The sequence below is a fragment of the Dromaius novaehollandiae genome, chromosome 2 (genome assembly GCF_036370855.1).
Source record: "Dromaius novaehollandiae isolate bDroNov1 chromosome 2, bDroNov1.hap1, whole genome shotgun sequence".
Classification (NCBI taxonomy): Eukaryota; Metazoa; Chordata; class Aves; order Casuariiformes; family Dromaiidae; genus Dromaius; species Dromaius novaehollandiae.
This window is the reverse complement of record NC_088099.1, coordinates 1098107-1121344: the sequence shown is the minus strand read 5'-3', so window position 1 is coordinate 1121344 and position 23238 is coordinate 1098107. Positions and strand designations below refer to the sequence as shown.

Below are 23238 nucleotides of genomic sequence, written 5' to 3'. Positions count from 1 at the left end.
GCTCTGTCAACGCCACAAGTGTGGGCTAGAATAGGAAAACCACAGCTTTTTGGCCATCGGTTGCGTGTGGGCAATAGTGTTTCATCAGGAAGCGAGCCACATCCACGGCGGAGGATAAGCTACCGGTGTCACTTGTTCAGTCCTCAGCAGACTGGCATCGCAGGGATGCCAGCGACACACTAATGAGGCTTCGAACAGTGGGTAAAGCAGTAAATTCCCACCAAATTAGGGAACAAAAGCCTCAAGTTCTGATGCACATCCCTGAACAGGCTGATGGCACACACAATTCACTGCGGCCACCCGGGATGCAGTCACCCTGGGTGGGGAGCATACGAGGGCTCAGATTTAAAAAAAAAAGTTGGACAAGTCACTGTGACGGAGATCAGGGGATCTTCAAAGAAAACCTACAGCTGGAGTTAGCAGCAGTATTCATCCCAGGTGTAACACTACCAGTAAATCATTAGTAGGCCAATACCTTAACATAATCATGGGTAGTAGCAGGGTACTAGGAGTATTCAGGTGCAAGCTACTCTCTTCTACAAAAGTCTTGTGTCTTTTTTACACAAGTCTTAAGATGTGAGCTTTTTGCAATTTGGAGAATCACATTTTACCTTTGGCTGGATTTTGCTTCAAATAAATCCCGTACTTTTCTCAGGTGCTGCAGACAGTAATTTCAGCTGCACACCACCACTGTCCTCAAACAAAGCATTCACTAGTCTACAAAAATCCAGTCTGAACCTGCCTAGAATATTATTTTAAAGCACAGGCTCTCTAAAGTTATTTCCTCCTTCTGCAATTTTGTTTTTGTGTTTTAATAACTAATACTTTTGTATTTGGAAAGGTCGCAGCTTTGCATCTTTCTGGAGACAGCAGGGATGCAAGGGAGTTACCGACCTCTTGTAGTTCTGTTTAAGGTTAAAAGAGGCACATTTGTCCCAATGTTGCCTGAACTATATCATAATTATTTCAGTACAGATTTGTCACAGGCCTTTGGTTTTTCTCTCAGTCAGATTTGGGGTGGGGGGGGGGCTTATTCTTCTTGATGACAGGTAAAATTTCACCCAAGTATGCTGAAGCTAAAGGCATGAAGAAAGGCATTTTTTTCTCATTCCCACAGTCTGCAATACAACATCCAAGCAAGCACAGAGGCAGGGAGCTGGGGCTGCTGGTTTTCCCTCTGACGGCAAGCGCTTGAACCCCGTAACCCATCCCTCAAACCAGCAGCTCTGCTCGTACCTCAGTAAATGCGGTTATTCCTAATCTATTTTTGAGGTTTGCATAGCAAGTGCTAGGAAGCAGAAACACCTGTTTCAAAGACACCATTATTTAAGATCAAACCTTAAACGGGAAGGTTTCAAAGCAGCGAGGAGAAAGGCAGGTGACACTCGGGGCTGTGCCTACAGGCTGCAGGCAGCCAGGGCGGGCGGGAGAGGAGCTGCAGTCCTGGTGCACCCATCCGCTATGGAAGCACAACTCGAGATTTCACATCAAAGGATTTAAATTAATTTTAAAAGCACTCGAGCTAAAAACGGAGCTGTAGTTGTGGTTCAAAAAAGAACAGTGGGAGTGCCGAAACAGCGCAGCTAGGAACCGTCATGCACGTCTGTGCTTACACAAAGGAGGAAGGTTTCAACAAGCACTGCAGAGCAGAGAGGGAGGAGGAGGAGGGCTGATCGGCCGACAGCAGAGCTACCCTTTGGTTTCTTCTACGCGTAAAGTCCAAGGATGTAAAGCAAGAGCTCTGTAAAATGCTGAAGGTTTTAGAAGTGTAATGGCAGGTAGAAAAGTACACTGGTCTTGTGTCAGTGGCAGCCCCAGTGTTAGGAGACAGTCTAGGCTTCTAGGAGGAGAAAATAGAAGAGAGGAAAAGAAGGAGGAGAGGGATAAGGGATGGGGAAAGGGGCAAAAAAGCGCAAGTCATTAGTAAACATGAACATTCAGGTAGCACGCTGCACAACAAGCAATACTTCATTTAGTGCAGCCAGGAGATTTGCCGAAAGCCAGATTAGGGACACTGGAAACTTTGTTTTTACAGGAGTCTGAAATAATCACTAGTCATGCTACGCATGACAACTGCGCCACATGCAAAATTAGCTGTGATAAACCAAGATTAGTGACAAACTGCTCTTAAGAGAGCAGCAGCTCAGGATGTTACTTAAAAGCAGTTTGCATTGAAAACAGGGACAAACACGGTATTTTTGTGACCTGATCTCCGATGAGAGAATGACAGCCGGGCTGGCTTGGAGAGAAAGTCCATCTAGGGAGAGTATAAGCACAGACAGCAATACTTCCCTAGGTCACCTCTCACCTTCCAGCAACGTAACGAACAGCATCTTGGAATAACAGGTATCCACATTCGTCTGTTTGACAGACTTCCTCCAAAAATTTGCCTTTTTTAATTTTGTTTTTAATTCCTTTGTACTCTAGGCAAATATCCTGCAATAAGGAGTTTTAAACTTTGCATGGTTTGAAAGTTATGCATATATTTGCTAGGCATCCTCTACCTTCTGCATGAGGGAAGTGAGCACACAGGTCCCGTTCAGTACAATTTCACCCTCGCTCATCCCGTTCAAGAGTTTCAAGAGACAAGAGCATCTTCCATCTAAACGCTGCACCGTTTCTCTTACGTTTATCCTTATAACGAAGGATCGAATTAACAGAGTTGTTTTCAGCCTGTGTGCCAAGTACCAAAGTCAGAGCTCCCAGGCTGTAGCTCCCAAATTCTCAGCACCCCCAAACAAACCAAAACCAGCCGCTGCCACGCAAGGAGCAGCCCTGCCAAGCACAGAAGCCTTAAAGAAGTCGTCAGTCTCCCACTTCCAGTGAAAGCAAAAGAAGGCAAAGAGTTCTTGGCCTCACGGTCCTAAGTTTTGAGCCCCGAAGTAAGTAGTCAAGGTAAAGTCAACCTTTCGCAATTTTGCTTTACATGCTGAAATACTGAATTACACACATCCTATAAAAATGGCTTAAATACCTCTCTGCTATAATGAAAAAAATCCAGAAGTTAAACCAGGTTTTTGCCACTGAGTGGCATTAGCTTTGGATTTATTCATGTACTATATCAGCAGTATTTTGCACTGGGGTGTCCAGTTACTCGGCAGCAAAGGTTGCCAAATTAGCGCTAAGACCTCAGCCCTGACTAATCCTAACCTCGGCATACACACGCAACAGCGTCTGCAGATACCTGGGGCAAGCGAGGAACATAAACATGTCACCATCTCATTTGCTAGGTGAGAGAGCGTGCAGCAATGTTTCCTGTGACCCAGGCCAGAGAGTCGAGCAGATACTTGTATTTACAAATAGCCTAACTACATCCTTCCCAAACACTTCCCCCAAAGCCCGTTTCTGAGCCCAACTCAAGCCCAGCTCTGCTTGCGAAAGCTCCCTCCGCAGCTCGCGACACAGCTCCGTCTGGCAGCAGAGCCGCCTCGCACGAGCATCACCTCCTTCGTCCTCCCAGCTTCTCCGTCCCCGCTCCTCCGTAAGGATCGTTTTGGCTGCAGGAGAGCCAGAGCGTGGAGCAGATCCAGGTGAAAAGAAATAACCCAGCCAAGAATTGAGGATGGCATAGGGCCAGAGACAGGAGATTTAGGCAGCACCGCCTAGGAGCGGTCAAACCAGGCCTTACTGAAGTCTGTCACCTGCCCTGGAACAATTTTCCTGCATTTCTGCAGCTCATCGACTGCTTTTCGACCCACTGCAAGCCCCTGAAAGAAGTCTCCAATATCGGATCCCATATTAGCATTCATCCCACCCTCTCAGCTGTACAAGCATCCGTATCTCGAGTGCTCCATGGGGAAGGGGCAGGGGAGAAGAGACCATGAGATAGTCGCATTGAATAAATCTTCCGTTATTCTCAAAACTCTAATTAACTTGATGCCTACGACTTTATCCTTTAACAGACTATTTCAGCTACTTTGATGTCACTTTTAGACAGCCTTTAACAAGAAAAAATCCAACTCTACCTCACAAAGATGGAACATATTAATAAATTAAAAAGCTTCAGACACATAAAAGTATCTTTGATCAAAGTCGCTAGCATTTAGCACCTGAAGAGTTAAACCTCCAGAAGGCTAGTACTAAGTCAATATCAAGATTTTTTTTTAAAAAATACAATCTAGAAGTTCAATAAAAAGTCCCAGTGCATTCAATTAGTCATACCTGGAGCATCGTAAGTCTGGTTTTATTTCTATTTCCTTTTGGTGATATGTACTTAAAAGAGAGGATGTATCTTCAGGGAGGCTCAGAGGCATTCTTAATTTCAGTTTTACGCTAAAAAAAAGTCTGCCTATGTTTTTATAATTGACTGGATTTACAATGGCAAGTTAAAGTACTAAGATCAATTTTTAAAATTTGCATCCTCAATAAGACCATGAATACTCACTCCCTCTCTAAATACAATTCAAGCCAAAACTGCTTTCGTTCATCCTTGTCTCTCATCCCCGTACTTCTCCCCACTGTCTCCTGGGTTACTTTTTCTTGGGGCTGCACCTAGGGACTAGCAGGGACGTCAGTGCTGGGAAAGTCCCAGCTTAATCTTAGCAATGATCCAGACTGCTAAAGCTGAATTGGAGGTCACGAGAAAGACCAAATAAATAGCTCTTACCAATGCCAGCATGGCAATCAGCCCTGAATATCTTCTGCTCAGCAAAACAAGGATGCTACAAAGGGGCCTGTCGATCAAAGTCCACCCCCTTCTCAGCACGAGAGGAAGCTCTAGGCACCGACTCGCACAGGCAGTCTCGGAGGTCTGCCCTGCTCATCGCCAGGAGTTTCCAGCTGGAATTTGGTTGGAAACCCAACTCACAGGAAGAAATTCTCAGAAAAGGGAATCAGCGTTTGTCATTAAATGTAACTGTTAAAAGACGACCAACTTCTCTGTAAGCTACGCTGACAGAATGATGATTTTTTTTTTCTAAACAGAGTCCCAACAAGTTTTAAATATTTGTCCGCTTAAATCATGACATGCTTCTTGCAGACGAAGCCATCCTGCTACTGTTGGAAAAAGGTTCACAAGACCTCAACTTCAGCTTTGACAGCACATTGCTAAAGCAAATATTAGGAGAGATTTAAAGAGGATGGTTTGGGGTGGAGGGAGATGGAAAAGTATACAAGAAAAGCTGGAGAACAAGCAGAGCAGTCAGTGTAACTTCACTAACATCGAAGTAGCAGTGAACAAAGAAGTGCATGAAAAGACGGTGTGCTCGGAGAGGAAACATCACCGCCAGTCTCACCGGGAACAGGGCAAGTCATACCCCAGTGCTAGGGTAGCGTTCGGCTGTGAATACTACGGACTCACTGGAAACTCGTCTAGGTATCAGTGCTCTAGATGTTCACCTTCCCAACATCAAGCATGGATAAAGTATACAATGTCTTCAAAAGCGGTTTATGCATATAAAAAGTTTCAAACTCAGAAGAGAATAAAAATATTGATTCAAATTCTTCAAGAAGATCATTAAAAGAAAACCTACAATCCTCCATGGAGAAACACTCTGAGTCAGAAGAATGCATCTGATCCCAACAGAGTTCACACGGCAGGTTTACTGCTCCACAGAAAAACACCAAGTTTTGGCATGTTTCATTCATTAAACACTTACCTGTACGGTCATTGCCTATTCCATGGTCACCATTCTCTACAACCGTTGGCCCAGAAGCTGAAGTATCTGCAACAAATCACAGAGAATGTCAGTATTTGGATGAAACTAATCCTAACCAATAGTTTAAAACCATTGTAAGGATGAGTAATGTTACCAAACACAGATAAGGACTGGTTAATTCTTACCATTTCTTCTGTTCCACATGATACATGCACTCAGACCTTCCTTCTTCAGTTATTTTGAAAAAATTTAAGGCACCCACACCTCCCCCAGGCAGTGCAACTTGGAGCCCCAAAGCGAGAGCATTTCAGTTGCCAGGAGACTCCAGCCCCACGGGAGAGACCCAAGCCGTGACCCTGCACTCCCTTTACGGGGTATTCTATGGCACCTTTGGGTTTATATTCACGATGAAAAAACGTCTCTCCTGCTAAGCTGCATGCAAATACTTATAGCAAAGAAACGGCTGCTTCCACCAAAAGCTTGCAATCCTCAGGATAAGATTTGCTGTAAGAGATGCTTGTGTCCGACTCCTGAAAGCAACGTTACTGCAAATGGAGCATATGCAGAGATAACCAGTGCCTCTGGTCCCTGCGAGCACCCTGCAGAAGCTACCTTTCTGTTACAGCAAATATTTTAACCTAGTGACATATGCCCACTTTTGGCATCATACCTATTTTGGGGACAAGTGCAGGACATTAAATACCGCTGGTTCCATTTATCACGTACAACTCTGCTTCACTAGACAGGCTTGGGGAAGTCAGGCAGCCAGGTTATCTCCTAAAGACTCCGATTTTCTGTCTGTCTATATACAGTCTTGGATTTATCTCTTGAACACTTCTGTAGTCTGTCACATGCATGAACCCAGCTTCGCAGCTCCCAAACCACACGGAAATCGTGCCTTCGGAAACCCTGCTCGCCTTCCAAAGCCAGCAAACAAAACCCCAACTGCCAGGATGGAACATATTAAAGGATATTCTCGGCTCCAAGATCGGGTAGGTGGGGTCTATCTCGTTCCAACGTGGACAGATAAAATAAAGAGTCACTCCGATTTACATGCTGAACTTGGAAAACATGACAGCAACACAAGACCTAGTGATAGCTGAGGCAATTCAGGATCAAAGAGCTGAGCTCCAGTATTGGCTTGGCCATCTGCTCACTGTGCAGCCTTGCAAAAGCCATTTAACTCACACATAGCTATCTCCAGGCTTATAACATGAAAAACTTAATTAATCCATCTTTGAAAAAGCTACTGGAAAATGGTCCTTGAGAATAATTAAGGAACTTAATTAACATACAACAATATAATTTTTTTTAAAAGCATGCGTTTTGTTCTAGTACTCAAACAGTTTTTCCTAACCATCAAATTATGCTGGTGAAACTCTGTGTTCATCCTTTAATCTCTGCACAGGGCTGCTGAACATCAGTAACTATAATCACTTTTGGAAGGAAAAAAAAAGAACACACATACCCTCAAGTAGTTTATGACCGCTTTTGACATCAGACCATGGTCCTTAGGAAAGCAGTCGAGCTGTGCTGGTACTGATACCGGCTAGGTTGCCAGCAGCACAGTATTTCTGTAGACCACCAGGCCAGGCAGATATTCCAAGGCTATTTATCTAAACCAAAGATATCCCTCTTTGCAACTAGCACCAAGTCTTCAAATACTTTCTAAGCTTTTCTTCAATAAGCGCTGCGTGATTTCTAGGAACTCATCCCATTTGCCAGATGTGAAAGAGCGAAAGACAAGTCACTGCGAGACCGATACCGAGCAGTTAACCGTAACAAGCGGCATAAGCTCTAGCAGCAGTTCAGCTCTGCAGGCTGTTATTTCTGCTTACCGAGAGGAAAAGCTCAGGGTAATGGCTAAAAACCTTAAAAAAATATATCATTCAGTTACCTGGGATCCCTGCTGTTCCTCCTCTAAACTCGAGCCATTTTAAGATGGAACTACATTTACAGTGCACTTTAGACACAGTAATTTAAGGCTTAAACCTACTCTCCGCAAGGCAAAAGGAAGTCTTTCCAACTGCCTCAGTGCATCATCACGGTGTTTTATGAAAATTCAACATGAACTTGCCAGACAGCTTATAGAAAAACATACACCTACATCATCTCCGAGCGGCTGCAAATAGCACGGGGATGCCTGGACCTGTTTCTCGGCAGTTCGAGGCAGCAGCTCCTCCTGCCGTCAGTCTCCAGGAGCTCCGGCAGGCACCGCGGCAGCGGGAGCCCCGCGACCCGGCCGAGCTCGGGGCGAGGGAGGCCCCACGCGTCGCCCAGAGGTGTGCTGGGTGTCTGGGGCACAAGGAGATCGCCGAGGACCAGCCGGTCCTGCTCCACGTGGCTTTTAACAGCACAAGTGCCAGACCTACTGGCTTGCTTAAGCCCAAGAAATAAGCCTGACTGGTTTATGGGAGTCAGCCGATGATGCCACCAAAACCGAGGCGTCGGAAAAGTCTTCTCGGATCCGCAGTCGTGCTAAACATGTCCAAGATCTTCCGATACACCCTTTCCACCAGCCACACACTAGGTCCCATTTCTTCAGGAGTTTAAGCTGCAAAGGAAGACTCGAAAGCAAGGTTGCTTAGACTGGACGAAGCCATCACGCGGCTCCCGGCGCCGCTCGGGGCTGAGCGTTGCGCCTGCAGAGACCACCCCGCCGTCCGGAGGCTCCGGGCTCGACGCCGTATCCAACGTGTGTGTTACGAGCAGGACTCGAGTTGATTGCAAACGGCTAAATATTACAAATTCAGCCTGCGGGACTGAGTGCATGTTTTTATGGTTGTTAAAGCGTTAATTCGTCAGCCAGCACTGGCAGCTCGCGTGCGCTCCAGACCGGCGTCGCACCGCGCTCCGAGTGGTGCTTCTGGCAGCTGAGTGTCCTCCAGCTACGCGGAAAACAAACACTTCGGCTGGAGGAAGAGCTTCATCTAGGGACTGATCTTCTAGGTAGCAAGTGATCCCGGCCGCTGTCTTCCATCAAAAAGAAGAACCAGGACTCCCCCCCTTCCCTACGGAGGGCTCTGCAGAAGAAACCCCCAAACCAAACCAAGAAAATCCCCCCCCGGCTCTCGGCCGGCCTACCGAACGCTGCGGTACGACGGGAAGGGCGACCGCTCGGAACAGCGAGCGAGGGTCTCTCCGAACCAAACGCTTCCTTCCCGCGCACAAAACCTAAGTGAGGTCTCAGGCTCGATCGCAGCAGCCCAGCCCGGGCCGCCCCTGCCCTGCACCAGGAGCAGGGAACGCGATTTCCTTTAAACCTCCGGCTTTTTTGGAAACCTTCTAGCGATGCAGCTCAAACCGAACCTGCGCTGCCAGGAAAGCCACCGCGCCTGGAGCTCGTAGGCGGTTTAGCTGCGTCTCTCTGAAGGTGAGCTCCTTCGGTGCAACCGGATTTTAGTTAGGTGGAGTGAAAAAGAAAAAAAAAAAAAAGCAAAAGCACCCGGTAATCTTCAGGCCCAGGTCTCCTTCCCTCCTGTTCTAAATTGTTTATAAACAAAACCATGTCGAGATGTTGTAACTACATAATCCTCATCAGGATCACAAGATGGTGTTTGCATCTGGCCAGGGGATCAAAGGATTATTTTTATATAAACAAATTTAAGGCTGCATTTGCTAAAGCGATAATCTCGAGCAAATGGATGGTGCCAATACAAAAACTGCCTAATCTCCGGCGGTGACTTGGCACGGCCAACATGCAAGTGCCGCCCGGCCGAGCACCTCGGCACCATCGCACGCGGGAGCCGGGCAAGGCGGCGTGGGCTAGGACGGGTGGCTGTGGGCCATACCTAGCTGGAGATCTCACACCAGCCACTTCAGCTGCTCCACCTTGCATGGTTCAATGCGTTTCCAAATGGCTCCTAAGAGCAGTCACACTTGTCATCTCCCAGAGGGACAGAATTAAAGGGGGAAAAAAGGGCTAGGACTTTGCTTTTCCCATGGCACTGAAGAGAAGCTCAGTTGGCGGGTACCTTCCAGGCCCTTCAGAAGCACGCACGTGCCATCAGCCACCACCAAAGGGCAGGTACCCGGTGGCACGGGAGCAGGAGAAAGCCACCGCTGCCAGCAGAGCTCTGGCCAAGGCTGTCACCCTCCACGCTCACCCTGCTCGTCCTGACGGGGAAGCCAAAATTGGAAGCATTAAATTACCTGGCCCATTACAGGAATAGATTTAAGGTGACTAGATGCTGGAGAACCCCAAATAAAGTTCAGTAATTGAGCACTAATATTACCCAAGCAATGCTAAATCAATGTGAAAAAACTGAGCTAAAACAACTCTAGCTTTCCTTTACAAACTGTAACAACTAGGTTAATTTAACCACTTTATTTCATTTAACACGGAGGAAACATTTCAAGAACACTTTGGTTTGTCGGGACAGTATTCAAAGTGCTCCTTCGTCCTTACGGAAACGGGGGTGCATCCTTGCGTTTGCGTAAAAAGCCAATATAGGAGTCACACTAACCGAAGCGGCTTTACCAGCCTTTAAGGGGGGAATCAGAGAGAGGGAGCGGGTATTTAATACAGCATGAGAGAGAAAACACAAGCATCTAACATCATTTGCTGATTTTTTGAACCCCTCTGAAGCTTGGGGGCACGTGCCACATCCCCTGTCCTCCGGTTCAAGCACGCGGAGGTGTTTAAGCTTCCTTCTGCACGAGCCGAGCCTGCTGCGGGAAAGGCACTGCTCCTGCTGCAGGAAGGGAAGCAGGAGGGCAGGGAAGCGTGCGGCTCGGCCCCCGGTTTCGCTTCCAGCGGGGAGGACGGTCCGCGCGGCCGCGAGCGTCCAGCAACGTCACGCAGCACCAGCAGAGCCATCTCGTGGCCACGCGCGTGCTGGGAAAGCGGCCCAGAGCGGCCGCCCGGAGCGCGAGCGAGCGAGAACCTCCCCTCTCACCGCTCCCGGTACGTGTTTCCGTGTTAAACATCTGTGCACAAATGCACGACTCGTTGACAAGTTTGGGAGCAGCACGGGTGCAGGCACGCAGCACCAGCACGCCCGGGCGGCCTGCGCAAGGCCATGAGCATCCCTGACGTGGACCCTGCGTCCATCCCAGGAACAACACAATCCGGTGCTGCAGAAGCTCCTCTCGGAGCAAAACACTTCCTAGCAGTGCAGCTCCCTGCGATGGGCTATTGCAGCCCAGCATTGCTGTCTCAGCTGGATCTCATCCCCACCCAGAGACGCCTCCTTCCCACTTCAGAGGCATCGCACTTCCTTGACACCAACTCTACCGAAAGCTGCCTTCACCTCTGCCTGGAGACGGCTGCTACAACCTCCACGCGTCTCCCGGGGGGGTCCTGCACGTGGGGCTGAACCCCAGGACGAAAAGCGGTGCTGAGCGCTGAGTGTGAACAGCAGCAACAGCCGCGTGCACACCCGGAGCCGTCAGCACCGCCCAGAGACCACAGCGTCCAAGAGGGAGGATTAGCCCAGAACGGGCCGAGTTATTACACCCAGCCAGGTGCTAGGAACGGTTAAACTTTTAAATACCATCAGAAAGGTGCAGTTTAGGAAGAAGGGGTTTACTGTCCATTACGAGGGCTTCACTCCAGAACAAGCTCTTGGGTCACTACACAGCTACTCATCTCCTCCTGCTCCTCTTCTCCATCTCGCTGTACTCACGCTGCTCGCACAGGTCCAGGCTGGGGCCCATCTGATCATTAAGCTTGTCTAACCTGGCTTGGGGGTTTAGAAAAAGAAAGAAAAAGGGAATCAGAAACCTTGAGCAGAGATGGACTAGCTGGAGCCCGACCGGGCACGTGATGAAACCTCTTCCGACTGGGCAAAGGCACCCGCGGTAGCGAGGATCCTGCTGCCTGAACACACCCGTGCCTTTAACATAAATAAATCAACAAGCAGGGGCTGAAAGCCTGATCTACGGAAGCTACTCGTCTCCCTGGGGAAAGGGCAGAGCTATCCGCAGTCGCACGTGGGCCAGGGCTGCAGAACATCACTGCTCTCAGCGGCCATCTCCTTCCCCCAAACTCTGCCCAGCGCCCCGCCGGGACGCTCCCGCCCGGCACCGATCCGCCCTGCAGCCTCAGGAAAAACCAGATTACACAAATTAGGATCTGACAGGATCGAACGCTAACACTGGCCTCAAGCAAAGCGACACTGTTTTCGGCTGCGGAGGCTGTCGAGCCGCAGCCGCCCCGGCCGAGGGGCGAAGCTGGGAAGCGCCATCCCGCCGAGCGCACGGGCTCGCCAGCTTCGTAGTCAGGGTCTTGTTTCCATCCTGCCAAATATTTAGACAATGCTCGTAATTCTGCCGCGGCTCTCCCAAAAAAGGGAAAAAGCCGTTCTCCAGATCGAGAACGCAGATGCAGACGCTGCATCCCCCCTCCGCCACGGAGGAAAACAAGGTCTGTGCAGGCACACGGACAACGAGCTGTGCATCCCAGGGCGGGGATTTTGGGGGAGGTTCAGAAAAAGCCCGAAGATGCAAGTGAACTGCAGAGGGTGGTACCCAGAGGTTGCACTTCTGCCTCAGCCCTGCATGTGGAAGCTGATGGGGGGTGTTTTGTGTTTTGTTTCATTTTTTCAGGGCAGTTCAGTAAGTTTTGGCACGCTCTTTAGGTTTGGTTGCTAGTTAGTGTCTGCTGTAGGAATCGGAAGTTATTCGACATACTGAGTGACGAAGCTGAAGTTCAAGGGATGCACCTCTGGGAGGCAATCATTTAAGCTATTTGTATTTTAAGCCAATATTATATAGTGTAACATAATGATTTTAGCACTAACTGGGAAATTCTTGTGCTGAGAAGTTTCAGTGCGTATAACGCACAGAACAAGGTTGTCTTAAAATAATTACTTTGAAACCAAATGCAAAAGTATTAACAAGCTTTCATATGTCTCTGTTACTCCCATTCCTGCAGTGCTACAATAGAAAATACCTGCCATTAGATGTACTGTTAATTGAATATGATAACACATCTGAACGGACTAAAACTGTTTTGTGATCTCTTGACCCACTTTTTTTTTTTTTTTTTTTTTTTTAAAACACAACCTAATCAGTTGTTAGTATGGAAAACTCTAGATTACATTTTTTCTGTATTACAGGGCATCTGACGCACTTCTGAACAATGCAAAGTGCCTTTACCAGACCAGAAATTCCTGTTGTATAAATTCTTTCCCAACTCTACAGGTCTCGAGGTCCTGTTTATTCTGATGGGTGATGATTACAGTTCTTTTGTACCTCCCACTTACGAGCCTTGATGATCTCCAAGATCAAGGCAAGACAACTTTATTCTGAAAGACATGACCAGGTTACCTCTCCGGAGCAGTCAAGTCTCCTCTTTTACATAGCATAGGTCAGGACAAAATCAAAGCACTGGGTATCACTGGGGATCAGCCATGGGCTGGAAACAAGCACGGGAAGGGATAAAGCAGCTAAATTGCCTCCTGAGAAAGAAACATCATGGAGGACCCAAATCTCATGCCTTTTTCTTCCACCCAGTCAGGGAAGTGAGCATCTTTTTAGGCGTCCCTCTGCTTGTTCTAAGTAGTTTCTGATAAAGTTATTAGCACTGATAAATGTCAACTGAGCTAGCAAACATTAATATCGAGTAGATACGGTTCCCCACTTCACGTATATACACAACCACTGCGTTCAAGCAGCAAGAAAGTAAGTAGGCCTTTGGATCAGGGGACAAAAAGCTTTACCTATCAAACAGTCAAGACTGAAGCCCGCAGCCAGCGTGGGCCTTAAGATGCCGACTTTGTCATCCCTCTAAACATACCTTGGTTTTGCTGTTACCTGGAGTGGCAGTTACCAAGTTTAGCAGGTTTGGTTCTAATATTGTGAGATGGAGAGCACAGTATAAATATGAGCACAGCACACTATTCACACGCCTTGGACAGTGCTGTCTCCGAGGAGCCCAAGGCAGTCTACAAAACACTGACATAAATAATAGCATCTGTGCAGCAGTAATGCCAGTTCGTGTTACAAACTGAAGAACTGAACAGAAAGTAAGCAGAAAAGCAAGAGAGAAAATCTGATCTCAATCTTTGCTCTTAAAATAAAGTGTTTAGTCTAAATAAAACAGCAACATCTAAGAAGTCCAGTTTTGGTAGGCCTAGCAATGCTGCAGGAGGCAAGCGTGTCCCGTGATGCTAAAGCAATGCAGCTTTTTGGTCTCGTGCATTAGACACTTACGTTCCACCTGAATACTGTCTGCATGGGGTTTGCTCTTTGGTTCCTGGCTCCCAGCTTTTCCATCATCGTCGTCATCCAGCAGAGGAACATAGTCTGTTTTATCTACGGTTTCTCCAACCACATCATCAAATTTCTCCGCTTCCAGAGTGGCAATGAAGTCCCTTTTCACTTCCTCCTCAATCTCGAGAGGCGGCTCCGTCAGAGCATCCGCCAGGCTGAGGTTGTGCTCCAGGTCAGCCATGCTTCAGCGAGTCTGCAACCTGAAACGGTGATTGGGGGAGAGAGGAAAAGAAACAGGTTTATTTTAATAAGAGATCTTGTAAGTTCACTTGGAGTCTGATGCTGGCACCTGCGCTTGCCTCCCGTGCTATACCACAGTAAGTAATACTTGCTTTCGTGCTCAGTAATTCCCAGATGTTTACCTAAACCGCACACCAGCACAGAAACCAAGAACAAGCCAGGTCTCCCGAGTCCGGTTTTACTGCACAAACATTACGTTTCACATGGTGGTTTATCAGAACATAAGAAAACAACAACCAAGAGCAGCGCACGGCCAGCATAAACACAGTCTTACATTGATTTCTGCCTTGCCCCCAGAACTGCAAGTTAATTAGATATCCTCAGCAGCTGAGAGAAATGACGCCAGGGACTGCAGCCCTGGGGCCGGCTCCACCCAGCCTCCCCGACGGACATTAGGGTTTCGGGTAAGCTGATGGCTGCTTCAGGGCTGCTTTTGATCCCCGTGAGCGCCCTGCAGCGTGCGATGTCCTCAGCAAACCTCGCTGATACCAGCAGCCCCATTCCAGCCCCGCGACCGGTGCTGCAAGGTGAAGTCGGCACGAACTAAATGCTCACGTGAAGAAAAACGCAGTGAAATACACAAGTACGAATTACAGACAAAGTTATAAATTGGGAACATTGGAGGGAGAAGAAAAAGAGAAAAAAATTATCTTTTCCTCCCCGATTTATATCCCACCATCCAACTCAGCTTCCTGGCACTGAGCAGAAAGTGCACCTGAACTAACCCATCTGGCCTGAGCAAAGCTCTTCAGGATGGCAGAGAAACACACTCAAACAATTATTTATTTCTTCCTTTTGTCCTTTTAAAAGGAGTCATTAGGATCAATGCCCAAACGCTGCAGTGAATTTGAAGACAGCGTAAAGAACAAAGCTGTATAAGGAAGAAAAACCCGCTTCTGGTTGACTAAAGACGCATTTCTGAAGCTCCTGCAGACCGAGTTTTAGAGGTGTCAACAGCTCTATTCATATACACTAGCCATCTGCAGAAAGTTATCAGACACAAACTGGAAAAACAGAAGTTTAGAAGGCCATTAGCACCTAAACTGGCCTCCTTACAACTCCTGGTACGACAGCTTGGTTTCCTTTAACTTTGGTCTATGTCAGGAAGCAGAAGACAATTTGATGCTAATCTGTGTTATACTCAGTATTAGAGGCACAGTCTGTGCAGAGGATTTGTCTTTAAATTAACCATTTATGATTTGCTCTGTTCTGGGAGTCCAGCAAGCCAGTGCAGAAATGCCCATTTTGGAGTTAACGCAGAAAAAAGTTAGTAAAGTTTAGAGTCCCACCAACAAATTCATCTGAACAGGACACCAAGGAGCTCATCTACTTCGGCAGAGCAATTCCTCGTTTCACAGCCAACGCTCGCTGCGTTGGGCAAGAGCCACCGAACACGGAGCCTCTCGTCGCGGGGGCTCCCGCGCCGCCGGGGCTGCCGCCAGCACCGGCCTACAGCCCCGGCCCGGGAAGGCCGCCTTTCGCATTCCTCCTGAACAACGCCGTCACGTTGATCCTGCTGCTCGCATAACTGCACCCGAGGATATTATGGAAAACAGTGGAAGCTATTCATTTGCGTTTGCCGTACCCTCCGCCGGCGGTCGGGCAGGGCAGTTGGCCGCTTCCACGAGTTTGACCCTTGCAGTGGCCACAGTCCTTACAAGAGCGAACGGCAATATTAGATGGTCATCTTTCCAACCACGTCCTCCCCCCTGCTTTCAGCCTGAAAGCTAAATGCTGGCTTTTAGGTCAGTCTGCCTCAAAAGATCTGGAGCTATGAGCATGCTTCATCCCTTCAAAGTCGTCTTCTGAAAACTTCACTTAGATAAGGAAGAAAACTCAGACTTAAGTCTTTAGCAAGTTGTTTCATGGTGCAACCGGGAAACACACGGATGAAGACCGTGGTCAGAAGGCAGCTGGGGAACATCTAATAACCCGGGGAAAACGAGCAAGCAAGAGGCTGGAGCGAACACAAGCGCCACAAGAAAACGAGAGCCCCGCGATTCCTCCGCAGCCGCGATGGGCCAAGCCGACTTGAGCATGGAAATGCGTATTGCCACAACCACCAGCCTGCAGTGAGAATAAGCTTATAAGCGGTATTCAGCCTGGAAATTATTTGGTCCTTGCTCCACCGAGATGCTCAGTCATCTCTTCTCAAGGCCTTGAACAACCACGCGCCGAGCGGCAGCGGCTGCCCGCGAAGCCGGCTGGGGACGAAGGGAGCAGCCTGGGGCCGGCCAAGCCAGGGCTCAGGACGCCCTCCAGGACCTAAGTATCCCATCACGGACACGGATGGTTCACAGCCCCTTGCGGTTTTGGTCCTAATTAATGCAGTACCGCTTTTTCCACAAACTAGCTGCCATAAAGTAGCATTAGCGACATATCTATTTCAGGCCTATGAAGGAACTGGGAAGCTAAAGCAATGTAGCTTCTGGGGAGAAAAAGAAAAAAAAAAAAAAGGTTATGCAGACTTATCAGCAGGACATTTCCTTGTCTATATTTAACTTAACAAGGAATGCAGAAACTATGCAGAAGAATATCAAGTGCAACTACTAAAAGCCATGTTGCATTTTTGTAACAAACAGAGAATTCCTATCTACGGCATGTGAAACCTCCCAGCAAACAACGGCTGACCCCAACCCAAAGCGCCAGTCTGGCAACAAGCAGCCCTCCATGGGCCAGGGAGAGTCAAGGGACAGACAAAAACACTAAAATTGGACTAGAAGTAGTTTTCCCTGCTCTCCATTTCTGGCATTAGGGCAGCCAAACTACCCTAATTCCCAGACTCCCAGTTTGAATTACAGGATTTAACCAAGACAAGGAAGAGACGTATACTTCATAGACGCTGCCCAAGGTTAAAAAGCAAAACCTGAAGAATATCCCTGTATTGGCAGACTTAGAGACAGATGCTTTCTATTCCCTTTGCACTCATTTGGAGTAAAATTAGCTACGTGGAGGAAACGCTCAAGGATCTTCATCAAGATGGACCTTAAAACACTGCATGTTGCGTAACTGTGCAAACGCATTAGGAGAACGCGAGGGAGAGAGTCCCGGCATCAACTTTAACGTGACAAGGCAAAGCGAAGGAAGCACCGGTGGTTTCAGGAGTGGTGATTCAGGCAGGAACAGCCCCCACGGCGCGGCCCCGGCCCGCGTGCGTCACTGGAGGGGCCTCGAGGCCGGTGCCCTTCTCCCGACACCACGTCTAGGAGGTGTTTTGCCCGGCGGGCAGGTGTGGGAGGCAGCAGGCCATGCCATTACCCCGTCCAGCCATCGCTCTCCTGCACGTAACAGCTTTTCCTGCAACTAGACATTCCCCAATCTATACTAGAAAATCCTCAAATTACTCCACAGCATAAATTGCTATATACCCCCCAAGGAAGAACATGTTCAGGCATCTTCGTGTCCCAGCAGTAGCTAGTTGCACCCAGCATTTGCCCCATCTGCTCTTTTTTCACGTGCAGAGTCTTCGTGCACCCATCAGGGAACCTATTCATCCTGGTAAATAAAAGTCACCTCCTGGTTAGCTTGATGGAGAGATGCAGGAGTCGCTTCCTGCAGCTGGGAGCTGCTCTCCACCCAGCGCAGCTTCCTCCCCTTCCAAGGAGGGATCCCTTCTGGGTCTCCCACCAGCTCACTTGATGTTTGGCAGCACCCACGAGGCTTTGGGTGAACTTCAGCACGTGCTCGGCCAACTGGTTTGGAGCCACGGACCCACAGCAGCTCCTGGAGACACCAAAGTTACCTTGAGCAGAGCACGCGGGCCGGCAGCTCCCCGCAGCGGCTTCGCCGGCACCCGGTGGAGCAGCTCTCAGGAAAGACCATCTCGCCAGGCTGCCCGCAGAGAGCAGACGCAACGCAAGCGCCGTGTACTTGCATAAGCCGCTGCCTCCAGCTTCCCATCTAGGGAAGGGAGGAATGTGTTTCCTGAACTCTGCATTTCCATTCTGCAGCTTCCTCGGCTCACGGCAGTGAAGGCACCGCCGGCCATGCCTGGTCCTCACGGCCGGAGCCACGATCGGTCTGACCCAGCTCCCAGGCACCTTCCTGTCCGAAGAGGGAGAAAAGGGAAAACAAGCAAGCAGTGATGGGAGCTGCGGCCCACGAGAAGCAATACCTGAAAGCCGATGGACCGGAGAGCAGGATCTATTTATACACAGCCGCGCTTGGCATGGGGTGCAGACCGACTTCCCTCGCGCTTTTGGCAAAGGCGATGAATTATTCTCCCCAGAGAAGCCCGGGTGGCGGGTACCAGCGGGTCGGTTACGCAAGGCAGACGCCGGCCTTGGGGATGGCGAGACTGCCGGCGTCGGGAGCAATCACTGCATTCCTGATCTGCGCTGTGCAAACTGTACCCGGCCCCTCGTCTTCTGCCCAAAACCGGGGGGCTCGCGGTGACATCCCCAGCGGCACTCGCTGCTCGGTCTCCCCCAAAGGGAGCCTCAAGCAACCTCTAAGCAAAAGTAGAGAGAAATCTACTTACAGAAGCAGTGCACCTAAAGAGCGGGAAAAAAAAAAAGTAACATTTCCTTGCTTTTATGTTTTCAAGGAGATGCTCTGATGCACTGATTTATCAGAACCGTGTATTTTACCTCGTCAGCCCTCCTTGCTGCTTTAAAATTAGCTCCTAAGCAGACGCAGGAGAAGACCTGGCTGAAGAAACCAGGACAGCTCAGTCATGGTTCCCCTTTCTCCTGTCACTGCCAGCTCACTTTTCCCAGACGAGGCTCTCGGCAGCGCTCAGCGGAGCTCACCGAGCCGTGAGAAAGCAGCGGAGCGGACACATGCCAAGTCATCCTCCCGCTCCGCGGCGGTCTGAGGCCAGCGCTTCGTGAGAAGGGCACCGGCGTTTGTTTTTCGGAGAGGGCACGCGATGAATGAGGCTGCTGACGTCTCGCATTCCTCGGGCAGGCACAAGAACCTCTGACCTAATAGAAAGCATTTTTTGCACAGGCTGGACCAACGCAATTCAAATATCCCATTTAACTCTTTTTCTTTAATAAAATCTGGGCTTTATTTTTGTGGGTGTTCTCAAGTTGCCGGAGATGTAGTCTCAGGGGCAGTGAGATGCAGATCCAGGCATCCTTCATCAAGTCTTTCCGATAAAACGTACACATCCATACTCAACTCACTCGCGAGAAGACACAACGCAAGAGCCTCCCACGGGGGTCCTGAATTACAGCCTTACATTCGGAAATACAAGCATTGCCCCAAAAACGCGGTGACGTACAGTCAGCACCTCAATATTGGAGGGATGCTTGTCCAGTCCAGGTGCTCAGGAACTACTCGCCGAAGCGCAAGAACCTGCTATCACAGACATGAGCACGGCACCAGCTAAGCAGAAGACCATAGATATCGATGCAGCAAAGCCAAAGCCCAATTTTAAACCCTGAGCAATTGCTTAAGCTGGAGTGCAGTTGGCAACTTTCTCTTGATTCCTGCAACCCAAAACAAGGGCAGAGAGACGAGTTTTCACCGCAGCATGCCACATCATCTGTGCAGTGAACTCCAGCGCCGAGTTCGGGGCCTGCTTATGTAAGCCATCACCTGCTATATCTCATTACCGGTCTGAGACGCGAGCTTGGGCTTTCAGCAGTCAGCAACATCAGGATTTCAGTAAGAGTTATGTCACGGAAAAGCACATTCTCCTTCAGACAACACATAAATACAGCAAGTTAGCTTCTTACCGTTATTTAGACAACTTAAGGAATCGCCTCCCTTATTTATGAAGGAACGAGAGGAATTTCAGGTACGGAGAAGATGGATTTGGGGTATTTGTTGTCTTTAAGCCTGGACTGCTACGGCGGCAGACGAAGCATTTGCGTAATCCTGTTTCCCTTTCAGTACCAAGTCACCGACAGCTTTTTGGCTAATTTTAAATACATGAAACAGAAAGTCCCCAAACTACACGTTATAAATCAGAAATGCTGCAACTAGGTAAGGGAAAGAAAAAAGGCGCTATTATTGCCCCCGCAGAGGAGAACAAGGAGAGCCCAGGCATTTCCACCGAGGACAGCCGGCGGGTGCCGAGCCACCGCACGCACCGTCCCTCGCTCGGGACGGACCCGAGGGGACCGCGCGGAGGATCGGGGATACGGCGAGGGGTCCCGAAGCAGTCTGGGCTTTTGCATGAGAGCCAGTGCAACCAAGTCGGGTACTAGTAACCCTAAAATAGCTCCCAAGGCTTTATGCAAATCTCAGCTCACTTCCACAATCAGTCTGTTGCCACACAGCAGATAATAAACTTAGTGTTTTAACTTCTCGCTTTAGATGGGTTTAATGAAGTTGTGATTCAACTTGCCAGCAGCATTTCAGAGCCCAGACAGAGCTGCAACCACTGTTGCTTCCTCCAAATCGCTTCCTCTTTCCAGCTGCCCCGTATCTCACCGCTGCCACTTACCAGGACAGCGGTGACCTTCCCTTCATCTTCCGAGTCGGGCTGTCATCCTCACTTGAGCTTCTTCTCCTACAGCAAGGAGCCTACACAACGAAACAGGTTCAACAAGCCTGAATGACACTACAGACGTGCTGAAACAGTGCCTGAATTTTTCGAACCGTTTGTCGCCTCTGCAATCACGGATAACTGAGAATCCGCACGTTCAACAAGCGAGGAGCCCAGACAGAGCCAAAGCGGATGACGAAATGAGCTCAGAAGACTCCAAGCACGGCTGCTCCTCCAGCTGGGAGAGGACAGTCAGAGTACGCCCGTGGACGGGTACGAATACGAGCAAGACACAGGCTAGGGTAAAGTCCCAGACAGAACATGTATATACGTGCTTTGGATAAGGGAAAAAAGGAAACAAGCCTAAGAAAGAAGAAGGGGGCAGGAGAAAGAGGAAAATGAACACAGGAGCCACAAGAAGCCCAAGCAGAAGCTTGACGATGGTTCACTACTCAGTCAACTTCCCATTTAACAGTGTCCCACCAAGACGTGAAAGCTGCACACGGATCTCCATAACTGAGTTGCCTTTCAGGGGGCTCCCGAGCTCCCGGCAGCGGCCTCGGAGGCAGCTCTGGTCTCGGCGGGATCGGTGCCGCCGAATCGCGCGGATGGGAGGCAGCCGACGTCGCTCCGCGGAGGATGCTCGGGATGCCTGGAGGCGGGGGGCCGCCAGCGCCGTAGGTGGCGAACGGAGCCTGCATGCCAACCGCGCTTAGCTCATGCTCTTAGGCACCCGCTTTCACGGGCATGTTAATATTTTGGATAAACAAAGAGCAACTGTCAGAGCAGAACGGAAACCGCCGCAGCAAGGCCGACAGATCAAGACAGGGAAAGTCACTGGAACAAACAAGCTCTAGCTGACAGAGTCCATTTTTTAATGTGTCATACCTTCCACTTTTATAGAAAGCAGCCTCAAAGTTTAGAAGCTGATGGCTTAAAAAGTGCTGTTACTTTGGTTTCATGAGGCCTTGTAAGAGTCTACATAGTTCTGAGTTTTGTTGTTGTTTTAATTCAGTATTGCCAGGAGCATCCATCAATCTGCAGGGTATCATTGCTTGGGATACAAGCCATTTCTCCCCCGTTTAAAGTGAAGCCTTACGTTTGCTGTTAATAGATACTGCAAATATACCCAGCTTCCACAACGATACTGATTAAAAGCCTTTAATGACCATTTCTGCTCCATAAGTTTGAACCATTCTCATCAACTGAAATGCCTCCAAGAAAGCAGTAATACAGCCAGTGATGCATGCTTTGGGCATACTCAATTATTTAGACGGCATATGAATTAGCAGAGTAACGCATTAGACGGTCTCTCAGCGTTTGTACCTCTTCAATAATGTTGAAAGGGTTCTCTCAGTCCTCCGGAGATTTTAGAGAACTTATTTTCTTCCTGCTTTTCAGACTTTCATAGCTCGAGAAGCCTGCGCTTGGTCAAATGGTGGAGCCTGCAGAGACAACTGGGCAGAAACCCTGGACTAGCCCGAGGAAAGCCATAAAATTAAAGTGCAGGGTCCCTTCTCTCTCTACACGTAGTTCTCGTAGCCAACTCACAGCCAACAGAAACTATAAAACCAACCTGCAAGTTGAGAGCCCAGAATTTTTTGCATTGACTACTAAAGCTGTATTTCACTTTATAGCAGTTCTTTTTAGATGTAGACATTCACTTATGCTAAAATTATTTGTACTTGATTTAAAACAAGAAAAAGCAATTTTTCTTTAAAGTGAAGCCCAGGGACCGGGAGAAGGCCACCTAGTTCAGCTCATGGGAATGAGGATAATTCAAATTTACTCTGCTCAAGTACAGATGGACAAGCAGTAACTTGACGAAAACAGCGTGATCTTTTATTTCTGAAGAACACGGTGCACAGCCTAACAAACACGATGATCTGGACATCAGTTTTCAATCTCCATTATAGTGATTATACATCATCAACAGCAGCCAGATCTGCAAAATGCTTTAAAAAGTGTATTCAAGGTAAGTTACAAAATCTGCACGATACCAAGTAATGGAAAGCTCCCCAACTCGAGCTAAATTTAATTGAAGCTGGCTACTAGGAAGACTACTGTAACAGTTACTAAGCACTGAGACACGTTATGAAAGGACTCATCATTTAAAACTATAAGGAAAAAGGCAAGATAAGGCTGCTCCACTCTAAGGCAGAGGACTTGTGAGCTAGGATGACAGTTTAAGCAACTCAGTTTAACACTAGCAAGGAGGATCAGTATCTTGCAGAACCTCACTCACCCTTTCCACCTCCACACTCGCATCCACAACAGGCTCTTCCGAGGGGAACTCAATGCTCCACGCTGTCGGTTGAAATACAAACTTCGCACCCACCAAAAGAATACACTTTTTATTGTGATATCCGCCCATGAGAACATTAGGTCGCTCTGCTAGACCGCTTGGCAGGAACTCCATTTCGGAATTAATCTTGTCATGGATTCCAGCAACAGCGAGGGCTCTGACGACCCGAGGCGTGACCACACGGGACAAAGGACCTCTCAGCAGCCACTGAAGCCTCTGCTCTCTTACAAGTGCCGTTTGCCACCTCCCATGCTGGCTCTTAACGCAGCCCACTAAGCGTTTGCTTCCAAATGCCACGCCGGCACGAGGCCTTCAAACAAGGGACTGCTTCTAGGGGTAGGAACTCTCCTACAGACTCACTCTCTATTGTGTTTATCTTGATATTCATCTCTCCGGGGATGAGAGGCTGTTCTGCCTGAGCAAAGGTGCCTAGAGAGGAA

At 48.7% G+C, this 23238-nt stretch overlaps 1 protein-coding gene across 10 annotated transcripts in view; it reads right to left on the bottom strand.

The window, feature by feature from the left end:
- The window catches only part of MAP4 (microtubule associated protein 4), a 143092-nt gene that overhangs the window by 81113 nt on the left and 38741 nt on the right, over positions 1–23238 (bottom strand). For all 10 annotated transcript variants that reach the window (XM_064505571.1, XM_064505567.1, XM_064505569.1 and 7 more), the window contains 2 exons: positions 13755–14014; positions 5598–5663 (listed from right to left, as the gene is read on the bottom strand). In XM_064505571.1, the coding sequence (XP_064361641.1) occupies positions 5598–5663; positions 13755–13995 (307 nt within the window). In that variant the 5' untranslated portion in view covers positions 13996–14014. The remainder of the gene's footprint in view (positions 1–5597; positions 5664–13754; positions 14015–23238) is intronic.